Below are 20,919 nucleotides of genomic sequence, written 5' to 3'. Positions count from 1 at the left end.
AGCCACTATAAAGAATAATAAATATTTTCTAAACGAATAGGAAGCAATTGAACAACTCAAAGGACTTACTAAGTGTTTGGCACTGCTTATTTCCCTTCCCCAAAAGCGCTCATACCGTAATTTACATTCAAGGGCTTCGGCACCGGGGAACTTGCGGAGCCGAGACGGCTGCTGTGGGCGGTGAGCCAAGGGTACACCTGCCAGCTGTACGGTCCCCCTACCTGCACCGGACCTCACCTTGGTGGTCGTAGACGCTAATGTAGGAGATGCCCACGGCCATACACCACACCACGAGACTTGCGATATCGGAAAAGCTGGGCTCCTGATCTTCCTCGGTGACCACCAGGCCCATGTGCACAGGCAGCTTCTCCAGGGAACGGCCGTCCGCGCGCCAGCGCAGCCGGAGGTGGGCGGCGGCCGGGCCCAGCCTCCCTCTCGGGCGGTTCCTGCCGACAACCGGGGGCTTGCGGAGCGTGAAGCCGAGCGGCGCTAGGACCGCAGCGGAGGCGGCGCGACAGCAGCGCCGCCAGATCCAGTTCCAGGTGCCGAACCGAACGCGGAGCCAGGAGGTGAGCGTGCGGTGCAAGCAGAGCAGAGCGTGCAGCACCCGCCACACCAGCTCGTACAGCCCCGTCATACTCTCGTGGCGCCCTTCCTTCCTCCCCTCCCACACCTACGGCGCAATGGAGTTTTATCCGGCCCGGCGGCCGGCGCCGGCCATCGCGCCACTTCCCCCCCGCTCCCGGCGCCGGAGCCGCTTTCCAATGCCAACACCTCACCTCGCCCCCGCCGCCATCTTCCCCGAGGCACGGCAGCCCCGCCCCCGATGGTACATGGACAGTTCTGATTGGTTGGCGTGAAACTCTGACGAGTCTTCTTGGTCCGAGCATGTAGCCTGGCGCGGCGCGGCGTGGGAGAGCGCGCGCCTGCGAACTAGGCTGGCGAGATACTACGAGCGCCCCCTGGTTGTATGGAGGGCGAGGGGTAGACGCCGCGGACCCTTCCAAGCAGCACCCAAGTCGCACGGCGTCACGATTGGAATGGGCGATCCTAGGGACCTGGGTTTTTGTAGTTTCCTCATGTCCCTCGAGTCCTGGGTGTCTGACACTGTTTCTTCTCACTGCCCCTCCAGAAACGGTTTCCAAGGAGTAAAAGTGGCCCAAGGGGAGTGGAAATTACAAACACCCTGAAGAACCTTAGAGATAGAACGTGGCCCTCAACAAATGTTGATGCTGGGGATCAACCTGGGTCCCCAAAACCTGGGTCCACAAAAGTGTATGCCGAGGCGGGAGCGTGCGCCTTGGAGAGGCCCTGCAATTGTACTTAGGTCAAACCTAGCTGAGGCTAATTATTTCCAGAGTACGTATCCAAAGCATCTAAAATCTGGGAGTAAATCATACTTATTTGATAGTTTGGGTTTTTAAAAAAAATCTGTAAGTTAATTCCCTGAATTTGTATTGTCATAAAGAAGCTAACCTGAACATCCTGAACTTCTTGCCCTGGGTATTAATCAGATAAGATTACTCCCACATAATGTTTAAAATTAAGAAATATGGGAAGTAATCCTCTGGCTTAAGGCTGTTATGACTAGAGCGCCATGAAAAGACTATAGATGAGATAATAGGAAAAGAAAACAGAAACCATTTTATCCAAAGGCTGTATAGAGTTACTTCATCAGTTTGTATGACATGAGACCGAAATAGCTAACAGCTTCGTTCTCGAAAGATGTCTGAATTGTGTGCAATGACTTGGGCCAGTAGGTCAAGACGCTGTCAGGAGACAGGAGGAAGAAAAAAACGCAGTCACAGTATTTTCTCTAGCAACGAATGAGATGCGGCGATCGGGGAAAGATAAAGCAGACCAAATGGGTGCTATAGGTCAAAAAAAAAACAAAAACGGCACATAATTTAGGTATTGCTACCAGGACTCAGAGATGTGGCATATCAGTAAGTGAAAAAGGGGTCTTGAATTTATGTGGAAAGGAAAGCGGACTATAATGAATACACGGATGAAGATAATGTGAGGCAACAAGCAATAACAATCATAGCAGATATCGTTATATTTCTGAGTGACCAGGCAGAAGGCATAGAGTAGATGATTATTTTTTGACTTGTTTGGTACAGTCTAATTTCAAAATCATGTATTGTTTATAGTTTCTAAGGACAAGAATCAAATATTCTTTTCTATAAAAATAAAATAAAATTAGGAAATATGTAAAATTATATGTTCAATTTAGAACCATATTCTAATGAACTTTTTATGTCAACATTAATTATGATCTATAGTGTGTCATTTTCAATAGAATTTTCATAATCCTTAGTTAATTGAACATTTGGAAATAATATTAAATCAGGTTAATTAATTAATTAGTTTGAGTTATATATGTAACTTCTAAGTAACAGAGACTATTGAAACAAATATTTGTCACTAATATACATATCTATCCAGATATATATATCTTATTATATATACACTATGTATGTCCATTACATACACGTTATATATATTAATCAAATACATATACACACTAAAATATATTTAGTGTATATGTGCATAGTGTGAATTTTACAGTAAAAGACTGATTTGATTATCAAAAAGTTAAAATTTTCTGTAAGGCAAAATATATCATAAACCAAGCCAAAAGAAAAATGACGGTCTAGGAGAAAATATTAGTAATAATATATCTGACAAAATAGAATATCCCTACTATACAAAGAAATCTTACAAATTGATTTTTAGAAAAACAAAGCGCTGAATTTTCTTTTGATGAGCAAAGTATTGGTCATTTCAAATGACCTAACTGAAGAGAAAATGCAAAGACTAACAAATCTATAAAAACTTTCTCAACCTTGGTGGGGGGCGTGGGAGAAAGGGGAGAGCTGTACAACACAGAGAAGACAAGTAGTGATTCTACAACACTTTGCTATGCTGATGGACAGTGACTGTAAAGGGGTTCATAGGGGGGACCTGGTATAGGGGAGAGCCTAGTAAACATAATATTCATCATGTAAGTGTAGATTAATGATAACAAACAAACAAAAAAAAAGCAGTTCCTGTGTGGTGACCTCCAATGAGTTCTACACAATGGTATAAAGGGCATATAAAAGTGTAGGCAAAGGGTTTGTTTATGTTTATACAGAGGATCAAAGCCTAATTTGGCTACCCTGAAAATGAACTAAGATACGATATGAAAAAGAACTTCCAACATCAGCACTCTCTGAAAGACTCATGCCAGAAGATGATCATCAAAAAACCCCAACAAAGATCCACGCGCTGCTACAGGTGTAGATGCACTCATCCCCCGGGTTCCTGGACTTGCCATGGGAATGAAGAAGGAGATATCTAAGCTGGCCTGTGCATACAGTAAAACAACAAATTTGACTGGATCTATACTATTGGAACTCAACCAAGAATTAGGAGAAGTGCAAATTGTAGCGCTCCAAAATCTTACAACTACAGACTATTTACTGTTAAGAGAACATATGGGATGTGAACAGTCCCCAGGAATGGGTTGTTTTAATTTGTCTGATTTCTCTCAGACTGTTCAAGTTCAGTTGGACAATATCCACCATATCATAGATAAGTTTTCACAAATGCCTAAGGTGCCTAACTGGTTTTCTTAGTTTCACTGGAGATGGCTGGTAATTATAAGTATGCTTTGGTTATGTAACTGTACTCCTATTATGTTAATGTGTGTGCGCAATTTAATTAGTAGTTTAAAACCTATACATGCTGAAGTTACTCTACAAGAAGATATGTCAAAGAAATAAAAAAAAAAACTTTCTCGACCTTACTAGGAGTCAGGAAAGTGAAAATCAAAACAATGAGATACCATTTTTTCCCCCATCAGATGACAAAAAGTAGAAACAGTAAACGCTGATGACTGTAGAAAATGTCATCTGCAAACATTGCTGATTAGCTGATACAACATTTGGAGGAAGTAATCTTTGCAAAGTGATCTGGCAGGATCATTATAATTAAAAATAGCCAGAACCTTTAACACAGGGATTCCATTTGGGAATTTCATTACATTTCCAAGTGAATAATTATGAGCTACTTTTCGTACAATACATGGACATTTTTTGTCTATTCAGACAGTATTATTTTTACTGACATTTGTGATTTTTTTAAAAGTAGTTGATAAGTCCTAAAGCAGAAATGACTACTGTAAACCTGAATAACAGTGATCTAACACTGGGATCATGGTGTAGGGAGAGAATAGGTGGGAAAGAATGACTATTTACTAAGTATTTTTCTGAAACCAAGACAGATAGAGACAAGTACACTTTTAAGGCAATTGTCACTGACTTTTGAAAGTTGAATAATGGCTATTAAATCCTTTGTACTGGATTCCCTAAAAACAGTGTTTTGTAAAGGAGAATATTAGAACAATATCTTACCTTAGAGAAAAAAAGGTAGGGACATCCATCATACCAACTCTTCCCTGTCAAAAACATAACATCTAGAATAAAGGCAGTCCCAGGGCTCAGAGATATCAGTAGTAATGTTCCTGAATCAGCTGAGGATAATTACTACTGGGATGACACTAGTTAAGCACTTCTACCATTCCCTGAGGTTTCAGACTGATAAGCTGGCAAGAATACCAATTTTTAAACATTTACTACAGTATTTGATGGGAAGACATTGAGTTTCTGGTTAACCTGTAAAGATAGTAGTTTTTCATTTTTGTAAGCAAATTCTGTTAGGAGCAAAATACCTAGTTTATGAAATGATGAGTGATATAACTGAGCTGTGACCCTGGCACACTTTTAAAAAGTAGAACCTTTTAAAAAATTATTCTGTTTTTCAGGGCTGGTGAAATCTATATAACATACATTTAAAAGGCATGAAAGAGTTAAATATCAACTGAATCCCCCCCAAACCTCCCTTTGTTTAATAATGAGGAGAACAGAATTTTTAGCTACAGCCTTAACGTAAGAGCATCATTTGATGAGGGGACATTGTGTACAACTATAGAGAAAAAGTACCCTTTTAGAGGAAGGAAAGTTTTCTGAGTCTTGGCTTGAAGACATCTGGATATCCATGAACTTCCTTTCTCTGAAGTAAGGGAGGAGATTCACACATGGCAGCAAAAGCAGAGAATTTGAGAAGACTTGTAAGCCCCTTTACAAATGCATCAGTAATAGCCTACACATCAAACAACTCAAGTCCAGAGTTTCCTGCTATTTCATATATTGCATAATGGAAAGTTAAAAAATAGGTAAGGAAAAACTAAAGTTTATAAATTCTGTGCAGGTCAAAGTAGAAACTAAGAATGCTCCTACATGAGAGTATCAGCTCTGTTAAAAGCAGTACCTGAAGACAAGTATCAAATGATTTCACTCATCTGTGGAGTATAAGAACAAAGAAAAAAACTGAAGGAGCAAAACAGCAGCAGACTCACAGAACCCAAGAATGGACTAACAGTTACCAAAGAGAAAGGGACTGGGGAGGATGGATGGGAAGGGAGGGATAAGGGGGGTAAAAAAGAAAGGGGGCATTATGATTAGCACGTATAATGAGTGGGGCATGGGGAGGGCTGTACAAAGAGAAGACAAGTAGTGACTCTATAGCATCTTACTATGCTGATGGACAGTGACTGTAATGGGGTATATGGGGGGGACTTGGTGATGGGGGGAGTCTAGTAAACATAATGTTCCTCATGTAATTGTAGATTAATGATGCCAAAAAAAAAAAAGCAGTACCTGTACGTGTGGCCATGTGTGTCATGGTCACCAGGAAGGAGCACCAGTGGCTTATTTTCAGATCATTCATTTCAGGTAATCCTTCTGGGAAATAACTGGAGAATTAGAAATCAGATGGAATTCTCACCCCCTCTCCCAAAAGTAAGTGAAGACCAGTCTTTTAAACCAGAACAATCAAGCTGTTACAGGGGGGCCATTTGAAGGCTTCATCCAGGATCTGTATTAGCAAGGGAGCAGCCAGTAGGAGGGGTATGGCTCATGTGGCTCAATTCCGACTCTTGGTAGGCCTAATCACACGTGACTTGAAATGCTGGGGGCAGGCAGTGAGAGAAGAAAAGTGCCTTTGGACACATGTTGTCCACCACATAACCCTAAGGGATGCCATTTACTTATGCCACCATGTGATTGGTATCCAGAGTATAGAGCAATGTCTCCCTTTGGAGAGAGAAGCAGATTTGCAAATTATGGGGACAATCGGGAAAATGTTTTCCTCCTATACAGGTTTAATTTAAAAGAATTAACTCCAGGAGGTAGTACTATAATCCCCATTTTACAGGTGATAAAACATAGTCATAAAGGTAACATAAAAAACTAGTTTCAGGAAGTTTATCTCCCCTTTTATTTACCACCAAGTAATCCTTTTCTAAGGCATTAAATACACCCTTGTGCCCAAGATGACTGTCCCTTCTCCAACTCCAGTGACATTCATCTACACCCACTTTCCAGGATTGTGAAACATCATCTCATATTCCATGTTTCATACTTCCTTCTAATTTCACTGCCCTATATCTTAAATATGCTCTCTAGCTGCTTTCCAGGATTAATAGTTAAATATCTGATTTTGTTTAAGTCTTCATAAGTATAAAGGTGTGATCATTGGGCTCTAGAATTTCCTTCTTTATACTTTTCTATTTCATCCTGTCTCCATTTATATTTCTTACCTTTTTTCCTTCTTTTTTTGTAAATTTATCAATAAACTTAATCCAGTGCCAGAATCTAAAATAGATGATAGATAGATAGATAGATAGATAGATAGATAGATAGATAGATAGATAGATAGATAGATAGATAGATAGATAGATAGATAGATAGATATAGACAAATACTGTTATGGACTGAATTGTGTCACCCAAGATTCATATGTTAAGCCCTAATCCCCAGTTTGATTCTATTTGGAGATAGGGCCTTTTGGGAGGTGACTAACATTAAGGCAGTCTAAAACCAAGAATAGAGGCCTTACCAAAAGCTAATTCTTATGGCATCTTGATTTTGGGCTTTCTGTCCTCAAGAAATATGAGAAAATCAATTTCTGTTCTTTAAGCCATCCAGCCTGTGTTATTTTGTTATGATCACCAAAGCAAATGAATATAGATTCTATATTGAATATATTACTCTCCTAGAGATCATTTGTAAGTAAAATATACTAAGTGAATGTTACATAGCTGTAAATGCTGTAGTAGAAAGAAGACTGAACTGAAGGAAAGAAACCCAGGCACAATCAAGTTGTAGTTCTGCCGCTTCCTGTATGTGTGAACATGTCAGTGTTTTCACCCCTATGAGCCTCAGCAACCTCAACTGTAAAAAACTAGATTATTTTTCAAGGCCCTCACAGCTTGGGAATTCTCATTACTAATATCCAGTCAGTGTTTGTGGGCATAAATTCTTACATATCACAAATCATTTCAACCTTTCTTGGAGAGAACTTAGGTCTAGCACACTGAAAGAGTTGGAGCCCCACACAGCAAAAGGGCAAATCGTGTTAAGAGTTCCCTTATGTCTGTGCATCTGTCCTTTATGTACTTGGGGTGCCTGGCAGTGTGCCAAGGAGCACTACAAACCACAATATAAATGAGGCTCTTCACCAAGAAGTATCAGTTTTATAAAGATTTTGGGAGAAGAAAATGTGGACATAAAGCAAGTGATGCAAAATTTGCATAAAACGTTGAAACATGACACTCTGGAGAAAATTTTGGCTTCTAGTAAGCATCTTTGCTCATCCACTCAATCTCTACTATTTACTTACTCTGTCTTTGGGAGTATTTTATGGAAAACTTTGTAAGATACTGCAACAGGTAAATCTTACTAATTATAAAAGGAACTATCTTGGATAGGGTATCAGATTTACTTGCCAGTAGATCATATTCATAAGTAGACTGATAGAAAAAAATTATTCTACAATCACATCTCTATCCCCAAACAGGCAACTCTAAAAAGCATGCGGTTAATCAAAAGGAAGTAGGGGATTGTGGCCAACTAAATATAACGAAATATATTGGGATGGGGCAATATATTGGTGGGGGGACAAACTAAATATAACTCAAAACCAACTCTTTTAAGGAAGGCCATTGTAGAAACATCTGTTGTATTTAAGATGCCAGTTTACATTTCCTTATTTGGTTTCCCTCTGGTCTTGGTAATACTGTCAAACAAGACCGACTATCCCTTAGCCAAGGGCGAACATGTGACTCAAGCTAGGCTAATCAGCCTCTCCCTCTGAGGAAATGTGTCTTGAGTAGAGGGAAGCTAACAGTGATAATAATGGGGCACTTCATCTTCCATAGGAAACCCTGAAGCAGCTGAAGCTGAGGGTCTCTCCATTCTGTCCTTGTGCCTGGGTGCTGGAACAATTCTGATCTCTCTCCTTTCCAGATTTATTCAAGTTTTTCCTTTGTGAGCTTTTCCCAGTGTTTCCAATAAATTCTCTCTTGCTTAAGTTAGTCTATTTTTATTGCTCGTAGCCAAAAGCCTGTGGTGCAGGGCAATAGGCACCAGCTTCATATAAAATATCCCATCACATTATATTTGATAAAATTAACTACTCTATTTGCAGGAAGTTAGCCAGATGGTGATTTTATTTGGCATTATTATTTGTGTAGGCTTCAATATAAAACACAAATTATTTTTAAAGAGGAAGGAATTTTACATCTTCTTATCATTGTTCCTTTCTACTTTCCTCCCCCCACCTCAAATTATCTTAACCCTCATTTCATTCTTAAAAAAAGAAAAACTTACAAAAAGACTCTTGCATATCTACATGTATATTTCTGCTTAAGAAATTAGCATTAAAAAACTTTTCTGAAGCACAGAGGATTTTTAGGGCAGTGAAACTACTTTGTGTGAAACTGTAACAGTGGATATATGTCACTATATATTTGTCCAAACCCACAGAATGTACAAAACAAGGAGTGAACCCTACAGTGAACCATGGACTTTGGGTGATTATGATGTGTCTGTGCAGGTTTATCAAGTGTAGTAAATGCTCCAGTCTGGTGGAGGATGGGCTAATGGGGGAGGCTGTTCATGTGTGAGAATAAGGGAGAAATGGGAAATCTTGGTATTTGGTATCTTCCTTTCAATTTTGCTGTGAATCTAAAACTGCTCTAAAAATGAAGTCTATTAAAACAACAAAAACCTTTTCTACATACAAAGCACATACTTAATCTATTTCATAATCATAATCATCATCGTCCACATTGGCTCTGATGTTAGAGAGCTCCTCAGGTTTTGGTTTCTTTTTGGTCTCTGTGCTTTTCCCAGTGAGATGTAAGTGGTGCTCACATTGCTTCACAATCTTCTTGGAGGACATCCAGCTCTCCCCTTGTCGTTCAGCCGGTGCTGCACATTGTCCTCCCCTCACATCTGTGCCCTTGGCCTTCAGGACCTCCCTTACTCTTAGGAGACTGCAGGTGCAATTCCATGGATTTCCATCCAGGTACAGATACCTGAGGCGATGCAGCCCCTCCAAGGCTCTGAGGTCTAAAGCAGAGATCTTGTTGTTCCTGAGGTTCAGAACCTGAAGCTGCTTTAGATCCTTGAGCTCCTTCTCAGCAATATCCTGGATGGCATTGCCTTTTAGGTCCAGCCTGGCTAAGGTCCCTGGGAGCCTGCAAACACATGGAGAGAGGATGTGAGATGAGGCCATGACCGTCGTTCCATAGCTGCCAAGGCAGCTTGCTTTTTCTGTGCTGTTCTGTCCCATCTGGAGCTAGAAAACAAACTTTATTTTGAAAAATTAATTACAAATGCAAACCTCAGACTTATTTATAGGTCTTTAATCCTTTCTCATAGTCTTTCTAACCATTTGATTTTTTTGGTTCCTAGCCATAAATTTTAATTTTTTTCTTGCCATATGGGACCATGTAAACAAATTGATAAGAAAAACACTAAGATCCAAATTTTTTAGTTGGCAAAGGCCATGGATCAGTTATGATAGGAGAAGTAAAAACGTCAAATAAAAATATGAAAAAGTATTATTTTTTATGACTATAAAAGGCAATGAATATGATTAAATGTTTTATATCCATAATTAAAGCATAATTTTGGTTTTAAATTTTAAAATTTATTGCTGCTGAGGGTCTAGTTAGGTAAGAATTTAAACTGTTCAGGGGCAGGTAAATTGGTACCACTTTGGAAACAATTTGGTAAAACATATCAAATTTAAATAATGTCATACCTTTCAGCCTAGGAGATAATAGGAGAAGGAATAAATATTTATTTACAACTATATTTGTAACATATTTTATCATATTTGTAACAGCAAAAAAATTATAAAAGACTAAAATCCATTAACATGGAAATTAAGAGATAATGGATTATTATGTGATCATAAAAATCATGTTTTAAAATAATTTTTCAATACTAATACTATGAGAAAGGTCTTCCAACTATGGCTTGAAAATCCAGAAGCTATAAAAGATCAATTAATCAATTATAGATTAAAGATGGTAGCTTGAGAAATGAGACAGAGGCTTCCTCCTAAAACCACATATAATATGAAAATATAATTAATACAACTAATCCTGAAAGAGCAACAGGAAAGAGGGCTGTGCCAAACTGCATACACCTGGAGAAAAGAATAAACCTCATGGAACAGGGTATCATACCAAAGTCATGGTCTGGCTGGACCCAAGCCCTTCCCCCACCCCAGATGGAGCAGCGAGGGAGTGGAGGCCTGGGACTGCTGAATACCTAACTCCAGAGTTCTGCTCTGGGAGCACAAACCTACATTTAATGGTGCTTCCACAGTACTCTTGTGATCAGGGGGTTAGAAAGCTAAGATAGGCAGAATACCTTGAGTGACTGAGATTCCAGCCACTTATGGAAAGCAGGGATCCATATCTGGCTGCTCTGGGACAAAAGAAAGGCAGGCAGTCTGAGAGATTTCCTAACAACAAGAGGGCTGCTAAAGGGGCAAGGACTGCAAAGAGCTTGCTGCTCAGGAGAAAGGACAGGTAGACAAAATTATCCAGGTGCACTCTGCCCAGAAGGTTAGAAACTTTCTCAATCTTCAGGCACTCCAGCTCCCTGGCTGGCTGCACAGCTCAAAGGACCCTCTGTGATATGCAGCCTACTGAGCCTTTCTCCCGGCCAGCCCCACCTGGCTCACAAACCAACCAAGCCTACCCTGGTGTTAGACCAGCCAGAGGGAAGCCCCATCTACAGCAACTACAAACAAAAAGCATAGAGGCTTAAACCTGTGTGCTCAGCCCACTGAATAGGCAGTGGAGGCAGGCATAGCAGCTGGAAAGGAGGAAACAGCTCTTTCCTCCCCCCAGGCACCAATACTGCTCCCCTGTGACCCACAACATGGCTTCAGGGGCTGAGCAGCTCCAGAAAGTAGAGCTTCTGGGCACTAGAGGGCACCATATACAAATACAAAATGCCAAAGAAACCTCGTTCAAAGCAAAATTATAAATACAACACCTGAGAAAGATTCAAATGAAATGGACCTCATGAATCTTCCTGAAAGGGATTTCAAAATAAGAATCATTAACATGCTCATGGAGGTACAGAAAAGTATTCAAGAACTCAGGAATGAAATCTGGTCGGAGATCCAATCGTTGAAGAGCACAATGCAGGGTATAAACAGCAGATTAGATATGGTGTAGGAAACAATAAATGAAATAGAAATTAGAGAAGAGGAATACAAAGAAGCTGAATCAGAGACAAAAAAAGATCTCTTGGAATGAAAGAATATTGAGAAAACTAAGATCCAAATTTTTTAGTTGGCAAAGGCCATGGATCAGTTATGATAGGAGAAGTAAAAACGTCAAATAAAAATATGAAAAAGTATTATTTTTTATGACTATAAAAGGCAATGAATATGATTAAATGTTTTATATCCATAATTAAAGCATAATTTTGGTTTTAAATTTTAAAATTTATTTTGTGACCAATCCAAATGGAACAATATTCATATTATAATGGTACAAGAAGAAGAAGAGAGAGAAAAAGGGATAGAAAGTGTCTTTGAGGAGCTAATTGCAGAAAACTTCCCCTATCTGGGGAAGGACATAGTCTCTTAGGCCATGGAGGTGCACAGATTTCCCAACACAAGGGACCCAAGGAAGACAGCACTAAGACATATAGTAATTAAAATGGCAAAGATCAAGGATAAAGACAGACTATGAAAAGCAGCCAGAGAGAGAAATAAGATCACATACAAAGGAAAGTTCATCAGGCTATTGTAAGATAAATTTTAGCTGAAATAAGCAGGCGAAGAGAGGCAACAAAGGGCCAGGTAGTTTATTTGAGTGCCACTCCCAGGTGATGTTCCACGGTCTGGGTATTACAGGCCAGGGAAGTCAGACCCGGTCAGGGAGGCGGGGGCTTATAAGGGATTAGGAGGGGGGTAGGAGTGGACCAGCTATCCCAGGGAACGTGGAGAGGTATGATTGGCTAAAGGTGACATAATAGACAACTAGAAACTTTTTTTCCTTCTAAGAGGGAGGAGGCTGACATCCGGGTCTTAGTTGGCACATCAGAAGGATGGAATTCAGGAAGAGCTGTTCCCTTTCCATATAAGGCACGGACCTTCGGGTCTTGTCTGTTCTCCCCCTATGGCATCTCTCTGTTCTGTTTGAATGTCCTTGTTTTTCCTTCCTCCAGCCTAACAGCTATCATCAGACTTCTCAACAGAAACCTTACAGTCCATAAGGGAGTGGCATGATGTATTTAATGCAATGAAGCAGAAGGGCCTCGAACCAATAATACTTTATCTTGCAAGATTATTATTTAAATTTGAAGGAGGGATTAAACAATTTCCAGATAAGGAAAGTCTGAGAGAATTTACCTCCCACAAACCATCTTTACAGTGTATTTTGGAGGGACTGCTATAGATGGAAGTGTTCCTAAGGTTTCATAGCTGTCATCAGAGGTAATAAAATCACAGTAAAGAAAGTAGAATGGTTAAATACTAAGCAAATGCAAAATTAAATCAACTATCCCCAATGTCAATGAAGGGACAAAGAGTACAGAATATGATACCTAATATATGAAGAATGGAGGAGGAAGAAAAAGGAGGAGAAAAGAGAACCTTTAGATTATGTTTGTAATAGCATATTAAATGAGTTAATTTAGACACTTAGATTAATCTCGAACCTTTGGTAACCACAAATCTAAAGCCTGCAATGGCAATAAGTATATACGTATCGATAATCACCCTAAATACAAATGGACTGAATGCACAAATCAACAGACATAGAGTCACTGAATGGGTAAAAAAACAAGACCCATCTATATGCTGCCTACAAGACACTCATTTTAAATCCAAAGACATACACAGACTAAAAGTGAAAGGATGGAAAAAGATATTTCATGCAACTAACAGGGAGAAAAAAGCAGGCGTTGCAGTACTTGTATCAGACAAAATAGACTTCAAAACAAAGAAAGTTAAAACAGACAAAGAAGGACATTACATAATGACTAAGGGGTCAATCCAACAAGAAGATATAACCATTATAAATATCTATGCACTCAACAAAGGAGCACCTACATATGTGAAACAAATACTAACAGAATTAAAAGGGGAAATAGAATGCAATGCATTCATTCTAGGAGACTTCAACACTCCACTCACTCTGAAGGACAGATCAACCAGACAGAATATAAGAAAGGACACAGAGGCACAGAACAACACATTAGAACAGATGGACCTAACAGACATCTACAGAACTCTACACCCAAAAACAGCAGAATACACATTCTTCTCAAGTGCATGTGGAACATTTTAAGAATAGATCATATACTAGGCCACAAAAAGAGCCTCAGTAAATTCAGAAAGATTGAAATTGTACCAACCATTTCCTCAGACCACAAAGGTATGAAACTAGAAATAAATTATCCAAAGAAAGGAAATATCCACAAACACATAGAGGCTTCACACCATGCTCCTAAATAACCAATGGATCAATGACCAAATAAAAACAGAGATCAAGCAATATATGGGGACAAATGACAACAATGATTCAACACTGCAAAATCTGTGGGGTAGCGAAGGCCATGCTAAGGGGAATGTATATTGCGATACTGGCCTACCTGAGAAAAGATCAATCCCATATAAGGAGTCCAAACTCACAATTAATGAAACCAGAAAAGAAGAACAAATGAGGCCCAAAGTCAGTAGAAGGAAGGACATAATAAACATTAGAGCAGATATAAATAAAATCGAGAAGAATAAAACAATAGAAAGAATCAGTGAAAAAAACAGCTGGTTCTTCAAGAAAATAAACAAAATAGATAAATCCCTAGCCAGACTTATCAAATAAAAAAGAGAGTCTACACACATAAACAGAATCAGAAATGAGAAAGGAAAAATCACTACGGACACCATAGAAATATAAAGAATTATTAGAGAATACTATGAAAAACTATATGCTAACAAACTGGATAACCTAGAAGAAATGGAAAACCTTCTAGAAAAATACAACCTTCCAAGGCTGTCCCAGGAAGAAACAGAAAATCTGAATAGACCAACTACCAGCAAAGAAATTGAATTGGTAATGAAAAAACTACCTAAGAACAAAACTCCTGGACCAGATGGCTTCACCACTGAATTTTATCAAACATTTAGTGAAGACCTAATAACCATCTTCCTTCTACTTCCAAAGAGTAGAAGGGGGAATACTTCCAAACTCATTCTATGAGGCCAGCATCACTTTAATACCAAAACCAGGCAAAGACACCACAGAAAAAGAAAATTACAGACCAATATCCCTGATTAATATAGATGCAAAAATACTCATATTAGCAAACCAAATTCAAAAATACATAAAAAAGATCATCCATCATGATCAAGTAGGATGTATTCTGGTGATGCAATGATGTTACAACATTTGAAAATTCATCAGCATATCCACCACATCCACAAAAAGGACAAAAACCACATGATCATCTCCATAGATGCTGAAAAAGCATTTGACAAAATTCAACAACCATTCATGATAAAGACTCTCAACAAAATGGGTATAGAGGACAAGTACCTCATCATAATAAAGGTCATATATGAAACCCACAGCCAACATTATACTTAACAGCGAGAAGCTGATTGCTTTTCCTTTAAGATTGGGGAAAAGACAAGGACGCCCACTCTCCCCACTTTTATTCAACATAGTACTGGACATCCTAGACACGGCAATCAGACAAACACAAAGAAATAAAAGGCATCCAGATTGGCAAGGAAGAAGTTAAACTGTCCGTGTTTGCAGATGACATGATATTATACATAAAAAACTCTAAAGAATCCACTCCAAAACTACTAGATTTAATATCTGAATTCAGCAATGTTGCGGGATACAAAATTAATACACAGAAATCTGTGGCACTCCTATACTCTAATGATGAACTAGCAGAAAGAGAAATCAGGAAAACAATTTCATTCACAGTTGCTTCAAAAAGAATAAAATACCTAGGAATAAACCTAACCAAGGAAATGAATGACCTATACTCTGAAAACTAAAAGACACTCATGAGAGAAATTACAGAAGATACCAATAAAAGGAAACACATCCCGTGCTCATGAATAGGAACAATTAATATTGTCAAAATGGCCATTCTGCCTAAAGCAATCTACAGATTCAATGCAATTCCTATCAAAATACCAATAGCATTCTTCAGTGAACTAGTGCAACTCGTCCTAAAATTCATATGGAAAAGAAGAAAAAAATAAAATAAAATTCATATGGAACCACAAAGACCCCGAATTGCCAAAGCAATCCTGAGAAGAAAGAATAAAGCTGAGGTGATTATGCTCTCCAACTTTAAGCTCTACTACAAAGCCACAGTAATCAAGACAATTTGGTACTGGCACAAGAACAGACCCATAGACCAACGTAATAGACTATAGAGCCCTGATATAAACCCAACTATATATGGTCAATTAATATATGATAAAGGAGCCATGGACATACAATGGGTAAATGACAGCCTCTTCAACAACTAATGTTGGCAAAACTGTACAACTACATGCAAGAGAATGAAATGGGATTATTGTTTAACCCCATATACAAACATTAGCTCTAAATGGATCAAAGACCTTAATGTAAGTCATGAAACTATAAAACTCTTATAAGACAACATAGGCAAAAATCTCCTGAATATAAGCATGAGCAACTGCTTCCTGAATGCATCTCCACAAGCAAGGAAAATAAAAGCAAAAATGAACACATGAAACTACATCAAATTAAAAAGTTTCTGTATGGCAAAGGACACCATCAACAGAACAAAAAAGCATCCTACAGTATGAGAGAATATATTTCTAAATGACATATCCGACAAGGGGTTAATATCCAAAATATATAAAAAACTCACATACCTCAACACACAAAAAGCAAATAACCCGATTAAAAAATGGGCAGAGGATATGAAGAGACAGTTCTCCAAAGAAGAAATTCAGGTGGCCAACAGGCACATGAAAAGATGCTCCACATCACAAATCATCAGGGAAATGAAATTAAAACCACAATGAGATATCACCTCACACCAGTAAGGATGTCCAGCATCGAACAGACTAAGAACAACAAATGCTGGCGAGGATGTGGAGAAAGGGGAACCCTCCTACACTGCTGGTGGGAATGTAAGCTAGTTCAACCATTGTGGAGAGCAATATGGAACTTCCTCAAAAACCTAAATATAGAAATACATTTGACCCAGGAATCCCACTCCTTGGAATTTATCCAAAGAATACAACTTCTCAAACTCGAAAAGACATATGCACTTCTATGTTTATCACAGCACTATTTACAATAGCCAAGACATGGAAGCAACCTAAGTGTCCATCAGTAGATGAATGGATAAAGATGATGTGGTACATATACACAATGGATTACTATTCAGCCATAAGAAAGAAACATATCCTACCTTTTGCAACAACATGGATGGAGCTGGAGGGTATTATGCTCAGTGAAATAAGCCAGGGAAGCAAGAGAAGTGCCAAATGATTTCCCTCATTTCTGGAGTATAACAACGAAGCAAAACTGAAGGGAAAAATAGCGGACTCACAGATTCCAAGAAGTGACTAGAGGTTACCAAAGGGGAGAGGTGTGGGAGGGTGGGTCGAGAAGGAGGGAGATGGGGTTTGAGGGGTACTATGTTTAGGACACATGGTTTGAGGGTTCACGGGGAAAACAGTGTATCACAGAGAAGGCAAACAGTGAATCTGTGGCATCTTACTACACTGATGGACAGTGACTGCATTGGGGTATGGGTGGGGACTTGATAATATAGGTAAATGTAGTAACCACATTGTTCTTTCATGTGAAATCTTCATAAGAGTGTATATCAATAATACCTTAATAAAAATAAATACATAGATAAATAAATAAATAAAATACATAAATCAACTACATTAAAAAGAAAGAAACTGCATGCAAAGACATATGCAAAGTCAAAAGACAAAAGTTAAACAGGGGAAATAGGTCTACCTTATATCCCAAAGAGCTAATCTCCATGATATACAGAGGACTTTAAAAATTGGAAAGAAAAAGTTTTAAAATAAGACTGAAAATGGGCAAAAATCACAAATGGAAGTACACATAAACAGAAAGGCAAAGCCCTCACTGTAGTGCTCAACCACGGTGAGACTAGAGAAACGAAAAATAAAACCATCAAAGATGCCATTTCTAACCTATCAGACTGGTTAACAGCTTAATCCTTAATACTACATTCCATGGGCAAAGATATGAAGAAACAGATATTCTCACACATAGCTTGGTGGAAGACAGAAAGGCACAGTCTCTATGGAGGAAAATTTAGCAAAGCTTAACAAAGTAACATGTATTTAACCTTCAACCCAGCAATCTCACTTCTAGGTATACACTCTGAAAATACGACTTCACAAATATAAAACAGCATTTGTACATTTATTATGGCATTATTTATAAAAGCAAAAGATGTCAAACAACCAGTACAACAGTAAAGAACTACTGTGCAGCCTTTAAAAAGAAATGTTTCTAAAAAGGTTGGTCTCTATAAATTATCATACAATAATTTATATTGGTAATGGAAGTATTGAATGAAAGTATTGCTAATGGGAAAAATGCAAGAAGTGGAATACTATAATAGTAGGTTAGTTTTGTGTAAGAGAGAAGTAAGAACACATGTACATGTATTTGCTTACTTTTGAAAAACAAAAAGTGTGATAAACCAGAAGTGAATAAAAATGGTTACCCATAGGGAGTGTTTGGTTCCATATGTTTTTTTTTCATTTTTTTAAATTAAAGTATCATTGACACACAATCTTATGATGGTTTCACATAAATAACACTGTGATTTCAATATTCACCCCTATTATCAAGTCCTCGCCCCAACCCTATTGCAGTCACTGTCTATCAGCAGAGTGAAATGCTATAGAGGCATCATTTGCCTTGTCTGTGCTGTACTGCCTTCCCTGTGACCTACCTATATTGTGACTGAGAATTATAGTGCCCTTTAATCCCTTTCTTCCTCCCCAGCCATCCTCCCCAACCTCTCCCCTTTGGTAACTGCTAGTCCCTTCTTGGAGTCTGTGAGTCTGCTGCTGTGTCGTTCCTTCAGTTTTGCTTTGTTTTTATACTCCACAAATGAGTGAAATCATTTGGTATTTGTCTTTCGCTGCCTGGCTTATTTCACTGATCATTTCCTCTAGATCCATCCATGTTGTTACAAATGGTAGTATTTCTTTTCTTTTTAGTTCCATATGGTTTTAACTTTGGAATCATGCTTATGTTTTATATGTTCACAAAACAAATAAAACAAAATCAAACCTTAAAAAATGAACACAAGCAGAAACAAACAAATGCAATTAATTAATCAAATGTTTGTGTTGGCCATATAAAGAAAAAAATACAATGTGTAGACACTTAATACTACTCAACTATACACTTACAATTGTTAAGATGGTAAATTTTACATATACTATAACATGTTATGTTATAATTTTTAAAAAAGATAATGGGATCATGTGTCATGGACACAGGACCAGCTTGGAGGGGCTCCCACTCGCCAAAATTGGGAGAACCTGAGCACCAAAAGAGATTAGTGACTATAAATGTTCACAACACTGACTGAATATCCTTAGTGTGTATATCTAAGCCTTACATTCTAAGAACATAAGGACCTACAAAGGAATTTCTCTCAGTATGTTTATTGTTAATACTACTGCTACTAATGAAATACTGAAACTTTCAAATGAATACTGTAAGACAAAACAAGTAAATGTAGTAATGTTGTTAGGAACCAAAACTTTAATTCTAAGAGGAAAAATATACAAGTATAAAAGAAAAACCCTTTCTAATGTTAAATATGAATTGGAAATGTCACTGGAGTTCATAATTTTAAAAATATATTTCCTAGCTCTGTACACTATAAGGACGTAGAAGCAGTATACACCCTCGTAGCAATGCTACCCCAAAAGCATAAGCACACTGAGCACACAGATCTTAGTTCAAGAATTACAATCTCCACTTAAAAGTAGCAAAGCTTCTTGGAGAAATGGCTGATTCCATTTCTAGCATGAGGTAAACAGGAATGTCTCAGCCAGGATGCAATTAAATGTTCAAAGATTAGTGGAACACCCGTAAGGATGGCTGCTACCAAAAAAACCAGAAAGTAACAAGTATTGGCAAGGATGTGGAGAAATTGGAACCATTGTACACTGTTGGTGGGAATGTAACCCGGTGCAGCTGCTATGAAAAAACAATGTGATGGTTGGTCAAAAAAATTTTTATAAAGGATTACTATATGATCAGGTAATTCCAATTCTGGGTATATACTCAAAAGAATTGAAAGCAGAGTCTCAAAGAGATATTTATACATCTATGTTATACACTCATATTGAATTCACAATAGCTAAAATATGGCAGCAGTACAAGTGTCCAGCCTTAAAAAGAAAGGAAGTTCCAACACATGCTAGAACATGAATAAACCCGGAGGACATAATACTATGTGAAAAAGCCTGTCACAAAACAACAACTACTGTATAAGTCCATTTAACATGAGATATTTAGAGTAGAAACAAAAAATAGAATAGTGGTTGTCAAGAGGTGGAGGAGGGGGGAAATCGGAAATTGTTGTTTAATGGGTGTAGAGTTTCATTTTTGCAAGATGAAAATGTTCTGGAGGCAAGTTGCACAACAATGTGCAGACACTTAATACTACTCAACTATACACTTAAAATTGTTAAGATGGTAAGTTTTACATAGACTGTAACATATTATGTTCTAATTTTTTAAAAAGATAATGGAATCATGTATCATGGACACAGGACCAGCTTGGAGGGGCTCCCACTAGCCAAAATTGGGAGAACCTGAGCACCAAAAGAGATTAGTAACTATAAATGTTCACAACACACTGAACAAATTGAGATCCCTGGGTCCACAGTGAAACTTGGAGAAAATTAAAAAGAGAAAAGAAAGAAAAAAATACTCTATAATACTAAGTGGAAAAAATAGAAAATGATATTGAATGATCCCAAATACATAAAAAACGAATCATGTCTAGATATAGACTCTGGTTGGGCAATTATGGATGATATTTATTTTTCAGCACACTACACTAAGATTTCAACCTTGAACAGGTATTGCTTTACAATCAGGAAAAAGTTTTTTTAAATTGCATATACCAATTTGAAAAATGTCATGCCAATGCCTGTTGATAAAAAATAAAAAAGAATCACGATTGTGAACCTGAAAATCTTTCTGCTACTAAACAACTTTATATTGAGTGCTATTCTTTCTATAAAGTGTAATAAGTAGGCAAGTTTCATAGGGAAAAAAAAGGCCCTTGAAATACCACTCAAATGCTATTTTTATGCAGTGTGAACACATTAGGTGTACATTTATACATTTATGCCTTTCAGTATTTATTGTGGTTGTCCCAGTCATGTGATTGCTATATCAAAAATAAAAAATAAATGAATTTAGCCATATTTTATGAAAATACTACCTTTTGCTTATTATTC

At 38.1% G+C, this 20,919-nt stretch overlaps 2 protein-coding genes and 1 pseudogene across 2 annotated transcripts in view; 1 reads left to right on the top strand and 2 right to left on the bottom strand.

Annotated features, from left to right (window-relative positions):
• NUS1 (NUS1 dehydrodolichyl diphosphate synthase subunit) overlaps positions 1–773 on the bottom strand; it is a 36,679-nt gene extending 35,906 nt beyond the window's left edge. The window contains exon 1 of the mRNA XM_036993340.2: positions 238–773. Within this exon, the coding sequence (XP_036849235.1) occupies positions 238–637 (400 nt within the window). The 5' untranslated portion in view covers positions 638–773. The remainder of the gene's footprint in view (positions 1–237) is intronic.
• Positions 684–2,094, top strand: LOC118967769 (single-stranded DNA-binding protein, mitochondrial pseudogene; annotated as a pseudogene).
• Positions 2,095–7,140: 5,046 nt separating this feature from the next.
• Positions 7,141–20,919, bottom strand: part of LOC108403827 (nephrocan-like) — a 34,243-nt gene continuing 20,464 nt past the window's right edge. The window contains exon 4 of the mRNA XM_073219447.1: positions 7,141–9,589. Coding sequence (XP_073075548.1) covers positions 9,142–9,589 — 448 coding nt within the window. The 3' untranslated portion in view covers positions 7,141–9,141. The remainder of the gene's footprint in view (positions 9,590–20,919) is intronic.

The sequence above is a fragment of the Manis javanica genome, chromosome 13 (genome assembly GCF_040802235.1).
Source record: "Manis javanica isolate MJ-LG chromosome 13, MJ_LKY, whole genome shotgun sequence".
Classification (NCBI taxonomy): Eukaryota; Metazoa; Chordata; class Mammalia; order Pholidota; family Manidae; genus Manis; species Manis javanica.
Note: the sequence above shows the minus strand (reverse complement) of the source record. Positions and strands in the feature narration are given on the sequence as shown.